Source organism: Pongo pygmaeus, chromosome 7 (assembly GCF_028885625.2).
Source record: "Pongo pygmaeus isolate AG05252 chromosome 7, NHGRI_mPonPyg2-v2.0_pri, whole genome shotgun sequence".
Lineage (NCBI taxonomy): Eukaryota > Metazoa > Chordata > Mammalia > Primates > Hominidae > Pongo > Pongo pygmaeus.
Genome location: NC_072380.2, coordinates 112325707 through 112341678, shown reverse-complemented (window position 1 = coordinate 112341678; position 15972 = coordinate 112325707). Strand labels below are relative to the sequence as shown.

The 15972-nt window shown below is 41.1% G+C and overlaps 1 protein-coding gene across 2 annotated transcripts; it reads left to right on the top strand.

The window, feature by feature from the left end:
- The first annotated feature begins 447 nt into the window (after positions 1-447).
- LOC129042027 (cytochrome c oxidase subunit 6C-like) lies at positions 448-15960 on the top strand. 2 transcript variants are annotated; one of them, XM_054497616.2, is made up of 4 exons: positions 448-549; positions 2120-2264; positions 6487-6615; positions 15844-15960. In XM_054497616.2, exons 2-3 carry the CDS (start codon positions 2151-2153, stop codon positions 6598-6600), a joined length of 228 nt encoding a protein of 75 aa, XP_054353591.2. In that variant the 5' UTR covers positions 448-549; positions 2120-2150; the 3' UTR covers positions 6601-6615; positions 15844-15960. The 2 variants fall into 2 exon arrangements, with proteins under 2 accessions (XP_054353591.2, XP_054353590.2); XM_054497615.2 differs by lacking the exon at positions 448-549 and adding an exon at positions 830-853.
- Positions 15961-15972: the final 12 nt, after the last annotated feature.

The window sequence follows — 15972 nt, the reverse complement described above, 5'->3', positions numbered from 1 at the left end:
CTTCAAAACCCTTCTTTTCTTAAGAAACACACAAAAATACCGCCCCTCTATCAAAACGTCTTCAGCTTTGCCAGGTAGAGAATTGCTTCTGCAGTAGCTGGGCCACATCTCTGTGGTAGTGCCCACTGCATGGGATCGGTATTAATCTGTTTGTCTTTCTCATCTTCTGGGCTATGAGCTCCTAGAAGTCGGCTTTTTCACTTTTACCCAAGCCAAACGGTTATTCGCGTAAGGTTGCTTATAATTAAAATGTCGGTTTGTGCACATGGTTTGGGACTCTGTGTATGAGTACGACTAATATCTTCAATTTACTAAGAAGATAAAGAGGTCGATAAATAAGGAGGTCAAGCCCGTTTTGCAAGGTCACACAGGAAAGAAGCAGACCACGAAAATGAACTTCGGCTGTCACCTGCGGTGGGCGCGCTAGAGGTCTTTTGAACTCCTTCGGCTACCGTCGCCGCGTTCTCGCGGTGCACTCTTATTCTGCGCCTGCGCGCGGCTGGAGCACCGTCAGTTTTTCCTTTAGTCAGGAAGGACGTTGGTGTTGAGGTGAGTCTGGTCCCTTTTGCATCCCCACCCCGACACTTCGGGTTGTCACAACGGCACCCTCTCTCTTTCTCTCTGCCTCGGATTTAGTCCTGACTCTGTGTCTCCGCCGTGGTGAAGCTTCAGGCCTCTCACGCTTCCGCTGCGGCCTGAGGAGGGCGGCGGGCGGACCACGGGACCGGGGTGGGTTGCGACGGCCCCACCGAAGCCGGGTGGGCTGTGGGACCCTCTAGAACCCAGCTGGCTTCGGAGTGAACTGGCCCGGGGCCGGTACTCGCTGCACTTTTTCCCAGCCGTTGTGACCTTGGTAAGGTCATTTGACCTATCTGGCCCCAGTGTTTCTCCCGTGAGAAAAGGGGTGGTGGTTTCTTCTGCAGCTGGTCGTGAGGCGCAAGGGTCAGTGTAGGCGAAGCAGCTGGCAGCGTCGCTCGCTGTGTGGCAGCGTTTTAAATTAGAGCTGGGAAGCTGGAGGAGGGTCACCGTGCCTGTCGCAGGAGGGAAAGGATGGGCTTCCTGCAACCTCCCTCGCCCCACGGCTTCCCATCCTACCCCCGGCCGCGTTAGCTGAAGGCCAGCAGGGACGCAAGAGTCTTTAGGCCCCTTAGGTCTTTAGGTGAGGCTGGGCAAAGGAGCAGTTAGGGAATTTGGGCCCTCATGGCAGTTGCCGCGTTCCCGCCCAGGTTTTAATGGTATACCGTGTGACCGTGGAAAACACCTGCCTCGTGATCTGACAGGGTTGTCGCGAAGGTTTAACGAGTGGACAGAAAATTTTTAGAAGAGAAAATGTTCCATAAATGGTTTTGCAATCGTTAATTACGAATGCGGAGCTATTGCTTATTTTTTTTGTTGTTGGGAAAGATTTTTGTTGCCTTTGCTCGTCCATTACCACTGTGCCGCAGTTAGTCGCGTTTATTTAGGGTAGTCGCTCAGTATATGGGGGGCGGGGGCAAGATGAAACAGGCTAAGCCAAGAGACAGCTTAGGCTTTGTGGGAGGAATCCATCCACTGTCGTGCTGTGCCTCTCTAGGTGGTAAAATGTACTATGCAAGAGAATTCCTTTTGATATCTTTTCTGAGTTTTTCTTTTATTATTTTACCCGAGAAAGGGAAAAAAAGCTCAGAGTAGTGAGAGCTACATGAGGTATGCAGGGCGCAGAGACCTGAGTATTGGACTTCAGTCCCGCCCCTCACCCATGTCTCAACCCAAATCTTATTCCTGAATTTGTGACACAAAGGACAGCGTTTAGTCAGTCAGTAGCTTGTTATTTTAATGTAAATTTTTGATAAACAATTTAGGAATTCCCTTTAATTTTTTTTTAACTCACTTGTAGGCCGGAATCCCAGCACTTTGGGAGGACGAGGTGGGATGATCACTTGAGGGCAGGAGTTTTAAGACCAGCCTGGGAAACATAGCTGGACCCTGTTTCTGCCAAAAAAGAAAAACATTCATTTGTAACTGCTGCTAATCGGAGTGTATATTCAGGGCAACTCCAATCAATGCTTCCAGGTGGCCATTCTCAAGTTTGTGGCTTAAGTAAACTCTGTACTTAATTGTATTTTCTGAATCTCTTAAGGTTGGCATACGTATCAAGGACAGTAACTACCATGGCTCCCGAAGTTTTGCCAAAACCTCGGATGCGTGGCCTTCTGGCCAGGCGTCTGCGAAATCATATGGCTGTAGCATTCGTGCTATCCCTGGGGGTTGCAGCTTTGTATAAGGTATGTATGTTTTTTACTTTGTGCCAAAGGTCATAAAGTATGTGTTTTTGGTTGAAAAATATTTTAAAGAAACCCCCCCTTGGAATGTGTTTCCTTCTAACCCTTTCTGCACTCACCTCAGTGTGACAGGAACTATAGCTTGTCCTCCATCTTTAAATGAAGCTTGTTAGTTTGCTGGAATGCCGTAACAAAGAACCATAGACTGGGTGCCTTAAATTTGCTCGCAGTTCTGGAGGCTAGAAATCTGTTGGCAGGGTTGATATCTTCTGAGGCCTCTGTTGGCTTGTAGATGGCTCCCTTTGTCTTCACAGGGTCCTCTGTGGGCATATATCTGTGGCTGAACTTTTTTCCCTTTCTTTTCCTTTACCTTTCCTTTTTCTGCCCTTTTCATTTTCTTTCCTTCTTTCCTTTTTCTTTCTTTCTTTGAGACAGGGTCTTACTCTGTCACCCGGTACCTGGGACTGCAGGTACACACCACCACAACCGGCCAATTTTTATATTTTTTGTAGAGATGAGGTTTCAGAGATGGCCACGTTGTTCAGGTGGTCTTGAACTCCTGGGCTCAAGGGATTCACCTGCCTTGGCCTCCTAAAGTGCTGGGATTACAGGCGTGAGCCACCGCACCTGGCCTGCTGAATTTCTTAAAAGAACATCAATCATATTGGATTAGGGCCCACCCTAAAGGCCTCATTTTAACTTAGTTATAAAGCGCTTATTTCCAAAAACATTTAGATTCTGAGGTACTGATAGTTAGGACTTAAACACATGAATTTTGGTCAAACACAATTCAACCCATTACAGAAGCTCGTATGCAGAGGGGCTGGGAAGGCAGCATAGCTGCCCCTCTATCCATGGAGGATTGGTTCAGGAGGCCTGTCGATACTTCAGATCATCTCTGGAGTACTTATAATGCCTAACGCAATGTAAATGCTATGTCAATAGTTTATACTGTATTTTTAATTTTGTAGTTTTTTTTATTATTTTGAATCCATGAGTGTGGAACGTGCAGGAATGGTGGGCCGATTATAGTTCTGTTTGACACCTTGAGTAATTGTCACAGAATTGCGTTTTAACACTGCCAAATGTGGATTTTGTTATGCCCTTTATTTTTAATCAAAGGCTGCATATTTACAACTTTTCCATAAAAATGTTTTTGATAATATATATGTTTATCACTCTTGTCATAATACCCCATGAAAGAATTCAGAGCTTTGCTTTTGTAACTCTTCGTACTTAATTTTTGTTTAGTGTTTATATTCTTTACTGGGCTGTGAGCCTCATTAAGGCAGGTACCATGTCTTTTGTTTACTGTGGCACCCTGTTGTTGGGTGCCTGACACACAAATAGGTTATTAAAAGGACCTGTTGAATAAGAGGCAGTGTATAAAATTTAGTACAGTGTTGGGTAATGTAGAGTTCCAAGTGCTTTGGAGGACACAAAAGGCATGTAGCTAAATCTCTGTTCTTAAAGAACTTAGAGTCAAGTTGGGGAGGTGAAAAAAATTAGAAGACATTGCAAGATAGAACATAACTGAAAGAATAGTTTTGGGGGATGTTGTGGTTCAGTTATTGTGGGTCATAGCTATTTGATAGAGGAGGTGGAATTTGAGCCTTGCAAGTTTAGGGAGAGGGGCTGAGTCTGGTGGCTCATGCCTGTAATCCTGGCACTTTGGGAGGCTGAGGTGGGCAGATTGCTTGAGCTCACGAGTTCAAGACCAGCCTGGGCAATTTGGAGAAACTACGTCTCTACTAAAATACAAAAATCAGCTGGGCTTTTTTTTTTTTTTTTTTTTTTTTTGAGAGGGAGTCTCACTCTGTTGCCCAGGCTGGAGTGCAGTGGCGTGAACTCAGCTCACCGCAAGCTTCGCCTCCCGGGTTCACGCCATTCTCCTGCCTCAGCCTCCCGAGTAGCTGGGACTACAGGTGCCCACCATCACACCAGGCTAATTTTTTTTTGTATTTTTTAGTAGAGACAGGGTTTCACAGTGTTAGCCAGGATGGTCTCCATCTCCTGACCTCATGATCCGCCCACCTCGGCCTCCCAAAGTGCTGGGATTATAGGCGTAAGCCACCGCACCCAGCCGCATTTCTTCTAAAAATGCAAAAATACATGATGTGCCTGTGGCCCTAGCTACTCAGGAGGTTGAGGTGGGAGGTTGGCTTTAGCCTGGGAGGCAGAGGTGTCAGCCAAGATTGGGAGGCGAGGCCAGGTGCAGTGGCTCATGCCAGTTATCCCAGCACTTCGGGAGGCTGAGGCGGGCAGATCACCTGAGGTCAGGAGTTCGAGACCAGCCTGGCCTACATGGTGAAACCCCATCTCTACTAAAAATACAAAAAAATTAGCTGGGTGTGGTAGCAGGGACCTGTAATCCCAGCTGCTCGGGAGGCTGAGGCAGGAGAATTGCTTGAACCCAGGAAGTGGAGGTTACAGTGAGCCGAGTTTGCACCATTGCACTCCACCCTGGGTAACAAGAGCGAGACTCTGTCTCAAAAAAAAAAAAAATTGGGAGGTGAAGGTTGCAGTGAACCGAGATCACGCCACTGCACTCCAGGCTGGGCGATAGAGCCAGACTTTGTCTCAAAAAAAAGTTAGGGAGAACTGGGAGAGCAAAGAGGAGATGGAACACTGAGTGAGAGCACTAAGTGGACCTATGCTTTGGGACTCTTTGGAGAGACAAGCACAAAAAGTCTTTTGGTCCTTGAGGTTCCTGGTGCCTGGCCATGTATAGTGGGCATGAAGTAAATGTTTGTAGAAGGGATGGATGTGATGCAGAATTTTTGCTCCTTAGTTTAGCTAAATTTGGGTTCTTGTGTCATGACCAGGAGGAATTAGGCGCATGGACACATTGAAGGGTGAGGAGGGCTGAATTTATTGGGTGAAAAGGAAAAAAGAAAGCAGACTCTCAGGAAAGCGAGAGGGGGTCCTGGTAACAGGCCCCCACCTCACAGATTGAATACCAGGCTACCACACAGGAGCTGAAGAGACTAGGCTCCTCCCCACTGCACAAGGTGCAGCTTCTCCTGGTTCCACCCTGTTCCCCCAGTGTGCCTGTGGCCATTATTCAAAAAGAATCAGTCCTGAAAGGGTGGGCAAATGTGCAGCTCTCCCTCAGGGTCGTGGGATCTGGGTCCAACAGTCTGGCCTTTCAGCCTTCAGGCTGTTTTAGGCTTGAAGGTGGGTTTTTGCTGTCTCTCTGTCAGATGAATGACTTAAGTGAAGTAGGGAGAGTCCAAATTAACTGTACGTGTAATGATGGCCCCCAGCACTTGCGCTTCTGCCTCTTTTTATTTTTTTCAAGACGGATTCTTGCTCTGTCACCCTGGCTAGAGTGCAGTGTCACAATCTTGGCTCACTGTACCCTCCGAGGCCTCCCGGGTTCAAGCAATTCTCCTGCCTCAGCCTCCCAAGTAGCTGGGATTACAGGTGCCCACCACCATGCCTGGCTAATTTTTGTATTTTTAGTAGAGATGGGGTTTCATCATGTTGGCCAGGCTGGTCTCCAACTTCTGACCTCGTGATTCGCCCCCCTTGGCCTCCCAAAGTGCTGGTATTGTAGGCATGAGCCACCACGCCCGGCCTCTGCCTCTTGATTTATTACTGGGAAGAAATCAGGAATTCAAATAGAAGTGAAGCAGTAAAACTGGTCAGGTAAAGGATTCTTACTGCGTTACTCCATCAAGTAGCATGATTTCTGTGTATTTCTGCAGAGGGAGACCCCATCTTTTATTTTTATTTTTATTTTATTTTTTTGAGACAGAGTCTTGCTCTGTCCCCCAGGCTGGAGTGCAGTGGTGAGATCTTGGCTCACTGCAACCTCCGTCTCCCGGGTTCACGCCATTCTCCTGCCTCAGCCTCCCGAGTAGCTGGGACTACAGGCGAGACCCCATCTTTAAAAAAAATAATAAGTCACTTAAACCTTCCATTTTTGTCTTGAATCTTCATTTGTTCTTTCTCTGTTGAACCCCGCCCGCCCTTTGTATACGGGAACCTCAAGCAAAACAAAATAGACACCTTATTCCCCATTCTTTTCTTTGCAAATTTAGCAGTTTCTTAGACTTTGTCTTCCTTTTTATCTGCCACCACCTCCACCCCTTAGGAAATGTAGGGTTTAAATTAAAGGGTGAACAAAAACATGTGTTCTACCTTGTCTTTAGATATTATAATCTGGAATCTAATTTCCAGTAATCTGAAAAATAAACTCTAATGGATGGTTGCTTTTTAGTTTCGTGTGGCTGATCGAAGAAAGAAGGCATACGCAGATTTCTACAGAAACTATGATGTCATGAAAGATTTTGAGGAGATGAGGAAGGCTGGTGTCTTTCAGAGTGTAAAGTAATCTTGGAATATAAAGGTAATATGGTCATTTGAAGTTACTGAAAAAAAAAGAAAATTTCTAATTGTGGTAAAATGCAAATACAGATGACTGTCCCTGACTTACAATGTTTGGACTTAAGATTTTTTGACTTTACGATGGTGTGGAAGTGATACACATTTGGTAGAAACCGTACTTTGAATTTTGATCTTTGTCCACATGAGCAATAAGTGGCACAATACTTTTGTGATGTCGGGGAGCACCAATGACCACATCCCCCAGTCAGACACATAATCACAAGGGTAAACAGCTGATGCTGTACTCTGTAGTGTTGTGTGAGATACTCAGTGTTTTATTATAAGCTAGGCTTTGTGTTGGATGATATTCTCCAACTGTAGGCTAACATAAGTGTTCTGAGCACATTTAAGATAGGGAAGGCTAAGCTATGATGTAGGTTAGGTGTATTAAATGCATTTTCAACTTAAAATATTTTAAACTTATGATGGTTTTATCAGAATGTAATCTGATGGTAAGTTAAGGAGCATCTATAATATAAAATTTGCCATGTTAACCATTTTTAATTGTACAGTTTAGTAGTGTTAAATTCATTCACATTGTTGTGCAACTGGTCTCCAGAACTCCTCATCTTACAGAATTGAAACTGTATATCCATTAAGCAACCCATTCACACCTCCACTCAGACCCTGGCAGCCACTGTGTTACTAAGAATTTGGCTGCCCCAGGCATCTCATAAGTAGAATCACACAGTATTTGTTTTCTTGTGACTGGCTTATTTCACTTAGCGTAGTGTACTCAAGGTTCATCCATGTTACAGCATGTGTCAGAATTTCCTTTCTTTTTAAAGCTGAATGATCTATTTTAGTTGTGTCACATTGTTATCCATTCATCCATCAGTAGACGCTTGGGTTGCTTCCACTTTCTGATTGTTGTGAGTGATGCTGTGAACCTAGGCATGCAAATATTCCTTCAAGGCCTTGCTTTCAATTCTTTTGGGGTATATTCAAAAGTGGAATTGCTGGATCATATGATTTTTAATTTCTTAAGAAACTGCCGTACCATTTTCCATAGTGGCTGCACCATTTTACACTCTTTCCATCCTCCCCAACACTTGTTAATTTTTTTTTTTTTTTTAACAGGGTCTCCCTCTGTCACCCAGGCTGTAGTGCTGTAGTGCGATCATGGCTCACTGCAGCCTCAACCTCCCAGGCTCAAGGGATCTTCCTGCCTCAGCCTCCCAAGAAACTGGCACTATAGGCATGTGCCACCACACCTGGCTAACTTCTTTATTTTTAGTAGAGACAGGGTTTCACCGTATTACCTGGGCTGTGCTTGAATTCCTGGGCTAAGGCGATCCGTCCACCTCGGCCTCCCAAAGTGTTGAGATTACAGGCATGAGCCACTGTGCCTGGCATAATTTTGGTATTTTTTGATAGTAGCCATCCTAATAGGTATGAGGTGGTATCATTGTGGTTTTGATTTGCATTTCCCTGATTATTTGTGTTCTTAAGCATCTTTTCATGTGCTTATTGGCCATTTGTATGGTATCTTTGGAGAAATGTTTATTCAGTTCTTATTTTGAAATTTAGTTTTTTGTTTATTGGTTGAGTTGTAGTTCTACATATATTCTGGATATTAACCTCTTATCAGATATGATTTATAAATATTTTCTCCCATTTCATTGGTTGCCTTTTCACTCTGTTGTGTCCCTTGATGCACAGAAATTTTGATGTCGAATTTATTTTTACTTTTGTTCTGTGTGCTTTTAGTGTCATATTCAATAAGTCATTGCCAAATCCAATGTCATGAAGTCTTTTTTATGTGTTCTTCTAAGACTTTTATAGTTTTAGCTCTTGTGTTTAGATCTTTGATTCACTTGAATTTTTGTCTAGGGTGTAAAAATCCAACTGTATTCTTTTACATGTGGTATCCAGTTTTCCCAAAATCATTTAAGATTGTCCTCTTCCATGAAATGGTCTTGGTACCTTGGTGAAGTCATTGGACTCTAAATGTGAGAGTTTATTTCTGGGCTATTTCTTTAGTCTGTATGTCTGTCTTCAGGGCAGTGCTACACTGTTTTGATTACAGTAGTCCGTTTTATCTAAGATATATTTCAAGACCCCTCCAGTGGATTCTTGAAACCACAGATAGTACCAAACCCTATATATTATGTTGTTTTTCCTGTACATACATACCTATGATGACGTTTAACTCATAAATTAGGCATAGTAAGAGATTAGCAACAATAACAAAATAGAACAATTATAGTGTATAGTAATAAAAGGTGAATGTGATCTCTCAATATCTTGCTGTACTGTACTCACCTGTTTTTGAACCACAGTTGACTGTGGGTAGAACTGAAGCGGTGGAAGGTTAAACCACAAATAAGGGATGACTGCTACACTGTAGCTTTGTAGTATGCTTTAAAATCAGTAAGTGTGAGTCCTCCAGGTTTGTTCTTTTTTTCCCCCCTGCCCGGAGAGTGTTCTAGCTATTCGTGGTTCCTTAAGAGTCTGTGAATTTTAGGATGGATTTTTCTATTTCTGTAAAAAATGCCATTGGGATTTTGATAGGGATTGCATTAAATCTGTAGATTACTTTGGTAGTATGGACACCTTACCAATATTAATGGATGTCTTTCCTCTTATTTGTATCTTTAAGTTCTTTTAGCAGTATTTTGCATCTTTAATTTCTTTTAGTGTTGCTAATCTCTTACTATGCCTAATTTATGAGTTAAGCTTTACTATAGGTATGTGTATATATAGGAAAAAACATAGCTGTGTAGGGTTTGGTACCATCCATAGTTTCAGGAATTCACTGGAGGGGTCTTGAAACATATCACCTTGGATAAAAGGAGACTACTATAATCAAAACAGTGTGTCCAAGGACACACATTTCTTTCCGTACTTTTCCTTTATTTTATAGTGACATGTTTCAGTTTCCTTCTTGCTTCCTTCTGTGTATATTCTGTATTTTCTTTGTGGTTACCATGGGGATTGCATGATTGAGATTTGCTAACTTTTTTTTAGCAGTGTACAGTTATATATCTGTTTCATCTAGGTCAGTGTTTAAGTCTTTCATATTCCTGGTTAAATACGTTCCTAAGTATTATTTTTGGTGCTATTATAAATAGAATTAGTTTCTTAATTTCCTTTATTAGGAATTCTTTTATTTCCTTCATTGTTGGTGTATAGAAAGAGCTGATTTTTGTATTCTCCAACTTAGCAGAATTCATTTATTCTGACACTTGTGTGTTAGAAATCTTTAGGGTTTGCTGGAGGTAAGATTATATGATCTGTAAACAGATAGTTTTACTTATTCCTTTCCTTTTTGGATGTTGCTTATTCCTTCTTGCCTCATTGCTCTGGCTAGGACTTCCAATACTACATTGAATAGAAGTGGCAAGAGTGGGCATCCTTGTCTGGTTCTAGGTCTTACAGGAAAAGCTTTCACGTTTTCCGTGTTCAGTATACTAGCTTGTCCTTTTTTGCCATTGTTGGGTTGAAGTACATTCCTTTTGTTGATAGTTTTGATCATGAAAGGATGTTGAATTTTGTCAGATACTTTCTCTGCATTTTTTGAGATGTGTTTTTTATCCTTCATTCTGTCAGTGTGGTATGTCACATCTATTGATTTGCATATGTTGAACTATCCTTGCATCCTAGGGATAAATCCCACTTAATCGTAGTACATGATTCTTTTAATGCGCTGTCAAATCTGGTTTGCTAGTGTTTTGTTGATGATTTTTGCATCTGTGTTCAAGGATTTGGCCTATAGTTTTCTTGTGTGTTTGTCTTTGATATCAGGATAATGCTGGCCTTATAGAATAAATGTGGAAATGTTCCCTTTTCCTCACTGTTTTTGGAAAAACTTGAGGATTGGTGCTGGTTTCGTAGAGAGCTGGGCATGGTGGCTCATGCCTGTAATCCCAGCACTTTGGGAGGCTGAGAAAGGAGGATCACTGTAGTCCAGAAGTTAGAGATCAGCCTGTGCAACATGGCAAGACCCCATCTCTACCAAAAAAAAAAAATGTATATATATATATACACACACACACATACATATACACACACACACATACACACACACACACATATATAAAAAGTTAGCTGCCTGTAGTCTCAGTTACTTGGGAGGCTGAGGCAGGAAGTTCACTTGAGCACAGGAGTTTAAGGCTGCAGTAAGCTATGATCACACCACTGCACTCCATCCTGGATAACAGAATATGAGAACTTGTCTCAAAAAAAGTTTGGTAGGATTCACCATATGGTCTTGGACTCTTCTTTGTTGAAGTTTTTGGCTACTGATTAAAAATTCCTACTAGTTATAGACGTTCAGATTGTTGTTTTCCTGATCCAGTCTTGGATAGGTTGTGTTTCTAGAGTGGGTGTGGTAGCTCATAAGGCCTGTAATCCCAGCACTTTGGGAGGCCAAAGCAGGTGAATTGCTTGAGCCCGGGAGTTTGAAACCAGCCTGGGCAACATGGCGAAACCCTGTCTCTACAAAAAAAAAAATACAGAAAATAATGTGGGTGTTATGGGCCTGCAGTCCCAGCTACCTGGGAGGATCACCTGAGCCTGGGAGGTCAAGGTTGCAGTGAGCAGTGATTGCACCACTGCACTCCAGCCTAGGCATCAGAGGGAGGAGATGCTGTCCCCACTCCCCCACAAAATTTTTTTTGAGTTGTGTATTTCTGTTTCATCTAGGTCATCCAGTTTGTTTACATATAATTGTTCATAGCATTCTCACTCCTTTTTAGACCTGTAAAATCAGTTGTAGTGTTCCCTCTGTTATTTGGTGATTCTCTTTTTTTATTAGTCTGACTAAAGGTTTGTCGATTTGATCTTTTCAAAGAATTAACTGTTGGCTTTGATTTTTCTCTTTGTAGTCTATTTTGTTTATCTCTAATATTATTTACTTCAGCTACATTTGGGTTTAATTCCTCTTTTTCTAGTTCTTAAGTAAAATTAGGTTGATACAGTTTTTTTAAAATTTCCTCGTAATTTATTTTTTAATTTACTGATTGTTAAGAGTCTGTTTAACTTAAACACATTTGTGGATTTTCCTCTTTTCCTTTGGGTTTTGATTTCTAGTTTCATGCCATTGTGATCAGGAAAGATACTTCGTATGATTTCCAGTCTTTTAAAATTTAAGACTTATTTTGTGACCTAACATATGGTTTGTCTTGGAGAATGTTCCATGTTCTCTTGGGAAAAATGTGTATTCTGTTGTTAGCTGGAGTGTTTTGTTAAGTCCAGTTGATTTGTAGTGTTGTTCAAGTCCTATGTTTTCTTATTAATCCTTCTATCTAGTTGTTCTATCAATTATTCAAAGTGGAGTATTGAAGTCCTCTACTGCTATTGTAGAGCTGTCTGCTTCTCTCTTCAATTCTGTCAGTGTTTGCTTCATATATTTAGAGCTCTGATGTTTGGTGCATATGTATTTATAATTGCTAGATCTTATTGGTGAATTAATCTTTTTAAATTATAGAATGTTCTTTTTTGTCTCTTGAAACATTTCAGACTTGGTCTATTTTGTCTGATTTAGTGTAGCTACCCCTGTTCTCTTGGTTACTATATGTGTGGGACATCTTTTTCTACCCTTTCACTTTCAACTTGTGTGTCCTTAGATCTACAGCGAGTCTCTTGTAGACAGCATATAATTGGATCCAGGTTTTTAATCCATTCTGTCATTGTCTTTTGGTTGGGGAGTTTAATCCATTTACATTTAAGGTAATTACTGATAAAGACACAGTATTGCCATTTTGTTTTCTATATGTCTTACAGCTTCTTTGTCCCTCATTTCTTTCCTCACTCTTTTATTTTATAGTGACATGTTTCAGTCTTTCCTTTTATATTCAGTATTTTCTTTGTGGTTACCATGGGGATTACATGAAATATGCTAAAGTTATAACGATTTATTTTAAACTTAAAACAACTTCAATTGCATATAAAAACTCAACTCCTTTACAGCACTACCCTCTTTTCCTGTGTTACTGATATCACACATTATGTGTTTATATATTATGTATCCATTAACGTGGACCTATATAGTTATTTCTTATGCTTTTGTCTTTTAAATCCTGTAAAAGAATTAAAAATACATTTACAAACCAATTTTTTTTTTTTTTTTTTTTTTTTTTTTTTTTAAGAGACGGAGTCTTACTCTGTCACCCAGCCTGGAATGTAGTGATGCAACCTCGGCTCACTGCAACTTCTGCCTCGTAGGTTCAAGGAATTCTCATGCCTCAGCCTCCCGAGTAGCTTGAATTACAGATGTGCCCAACTGTGCTCAGCTAATTTTTATATTTTTAGTAGAGATGGGATTTCACTGTGTTGGCCAGACTGGTCTCGAACTCCTGACCTAAAGTGATTTGCCTGCCTGGGCCTCCCAAAGTGCTGGGATAACAGGCATGAGCCACTGTACCTGGCACAAACCAAATTTTAATATAAGCTTCTATGTTCTTTGCCAGAGAACTTTATATTTTCACATGGCTTTGAGGACTAGTGTCCTTTTTGTTTCAACTTGAAGGATTCCCTTTAGCATTTCTGTAGGGCAAATCTAATGGTAAAACTCCTTTGACTTTTTTATCTGGGAATTTCTCCTTCATTTTTGAAGGACTGTTTTGTGGGATGTATTATTCTCATTTGACAGGTGTTTTGTTTGGTTTTTTAAGCTCTTTGCCCTTTTTCTCTTCTGGGACTCCCATAATACCTATATTGGTCTGCTTGTTATATTATAGTCAGATATCTTAAGCTAGTTACCTTTTTTTTTTTTCTCTTCAGACTTTTAAAATTTAGTTTAATTTTATGGAGATGGGGTCTCATCATGTTGCCTAGGCTGGTCTTGAACTCCTAGGCTCAGGTGATCCTACCGCCTTGGCCTCCCAGATTACAGGCATGAGCCACCATGTCCGGCCTGCTCTTCAGACTTGATAACTTCAAGTGATTTGTCTTCAAGTTTCCTGATTGTTTCCTCTGCCTGAGTCTGCTGTTAAATCCCTCTAGTGATTCCGACCCCTTCTCCCCCCATTCAGTTACTATATTTTTCAGCTCCAGAATGTGTTTGGTTTTTAGAAATAATTTTCTCTTTGTTTATATTCTCACTTGTTTATATATTGTTTACCTAATTTTGCTTAGTTGTCCACATTCTCCTTTAGCTCACTGAGCATTTTTTAGATAGTTGTTCTTAAGGTTTTATAGAGTAAGTCAGCAGCCTCTGTTTCTTTAGGGTTGGTTTGTGGAGATTTCTTTCTTTCAATCGTCCGTGTTTCCCTATTTCTTTATGTGCCTTGTGATCTTTTGTGAAATTCAGGCATTTGCAAAACCAGCTACCTGTCCCTTTGCAGACTGGCTCCATGCATGGAAAGGCCTTCACTGATTAGCGCACCATAAAGGCTTGGTGTCCTCTCGAACTTTTTCTGGGGATGCCATCGTCCCTGGGCCTGTGCATATGCATTAGTTTTAGTTTCCTCCTATACACAGCTGCCTTTCAGTTTTTCTTAGTTTTCCTGAGTTTGCCTCCAGCTTCCTCTTGGAGTCTTAGCTGTTCTGTTACATTCTTTTGCTTCTGATCTCTTGCCCACAGGTTTCTGCAGGTCTGTGTTCCCCTGCAGGTCACTCATGCTATGGTACCCATCATTGCTTTCAGCTCTTTCCAACCTTCTATCCAAACTATGCCATTGTTCCCATTAGTACTCTGATTCAGGCAAGACAGAAAGCAGTCCCTTGGGCAGCTCCACACAAACCAGAACATTGCAGGTCAGTTTCATTCTTTACCTTATGTCCTGAGGGAAGAGCCAGGGTGGTTTTCTTCTGACTGTATTGTACTGAGGAGGGCATTTGGCAAGAGTGAGCAAAAATGGCATGAAATTTCCTGCTACTTTGAGTGTGGCTTTTTCTTGGATAGGTGGTTCCTTTGGTTGCTGCTCAACTGGTTTCTAGAGTTCTCATAAAGCTAAACATTTGTTAATTTTTGGTCCATATATTTATTCATTATTTTTTGTGGGGGTTTGGGGGCCTGGAGCTTCACAGTCTGTCTTGCTGACATGAAACTACTTATTATGTTCAAAATCATTTTTATAGGTTATGCTATTAATTGCTAGATTGGCATTATGAATGTTACACTTTTAGAAGTCACTTTTTTAAAAAAAGTATTTGGGACAGTATAGTTTGTTAGGTGGGTGTCCACGAGTGACTAGCTGTCTTTCCATAGGTCTGGTTTGGTCTGTTGTATTCACAAGGTCCTTATGCCTCATGGACAGTGCGAATTAAAGTTCTATTATCTAGAAAAGGACTGACTGGTGTGCTGATGAAAAGTCATCTAAATTGATTTGATAGCATGTATGAAGTACCTTGAGACTTCCTACTCTGGAGTCTTATGTGTATATTTAACAAAAAAGAACAATGTAGTTTCTTCTTGCCACTTCAGTCTGGGTTTATGTCTTGTAAATGAGTTTGCTGTGACACAGCGAATGTGAAACTGCTATTTTGTCTGGCAGTGTTCCTAAATAAGCATTTCAGTTGCACTGTATATATGTGGGTTACATCCCAATAAACCTTATCATATGTTGAGAATATCATAAGTCAAAAATGCATTTAAGACCCTGGAAAACCCATTAGAAAGTCAAAAAATTGTAAGTCAAACCATCATAAGTTGGGTACCATGTGTATTAAGGAAAAAAAATCAAGAAAATATTAATGGTTGTTTATAATCTTAACATATCTGCTTTAACTTTGAAATCTTCAAAATTTACGGTGAGCATGCATTTTATAATCAGAAGATGTTAATAGGCTAATTTAAATTTGTTAGATTTTTTTACCATTTTTAAGATTATGTTTAAAAACCTATATGAGAGAACATATTTGGAGACAGGAACAAAAATATGGCTTGGAACAGAAACAGTATGTGGCTATAAGGGTTAATGGCGGGGGGTGGGGGCGGTGGTGGACATAGAATTGAGAAGGAGAAGGAAAAAAGCAGAATTTGTTCAATGCACACAAGCAATGAGAGTAAGGTGTGGTATGCCCAAAATGGAAAAGAGGCTATTCAGAGTGGTCAGGGAGCTTACAGGAGCATAAAGGAGAGTGAAACTTGGAGTCCAGGTAGCCTGAACTGTGCTTTTTCTGTGGCTAAGGGTGAGTGATCAAGGTGTGAAGTCTACTAGTAGGCATAGACCTCAGTTGATCCTCAAAGATGGTATTGAGAGAGTGTTTATCACTAACTTAGCCTTTGTGTTTCTCTTCACAGAATTTCTTCAGGTTGAATTACCTAGAAGTTTGTCACTGACTTGTGTTCCTGAACTATGACACATGAATATGTGGGCTAAGAAATAGTTCCTCTTGATAAATAAACAATTAACAAATACTTTGGACAGTA

Coding starts and splice junctions, on each gene's coding strand:
- LOC129042027 (XM_054497616.2), top strand. CDS start 2,151: ATGGCTCCCGAAGTTTTGCCAAAACCTCGGATGCGTGGCCTTCTGGCC. Junction 2,265..6,486: donor GGGTTGCAGCTTTGTATAAG/GTATGTATGTTT, acceptor GTTGCTTTTTAG/TTTCGTGTGGCTGATCGAAG.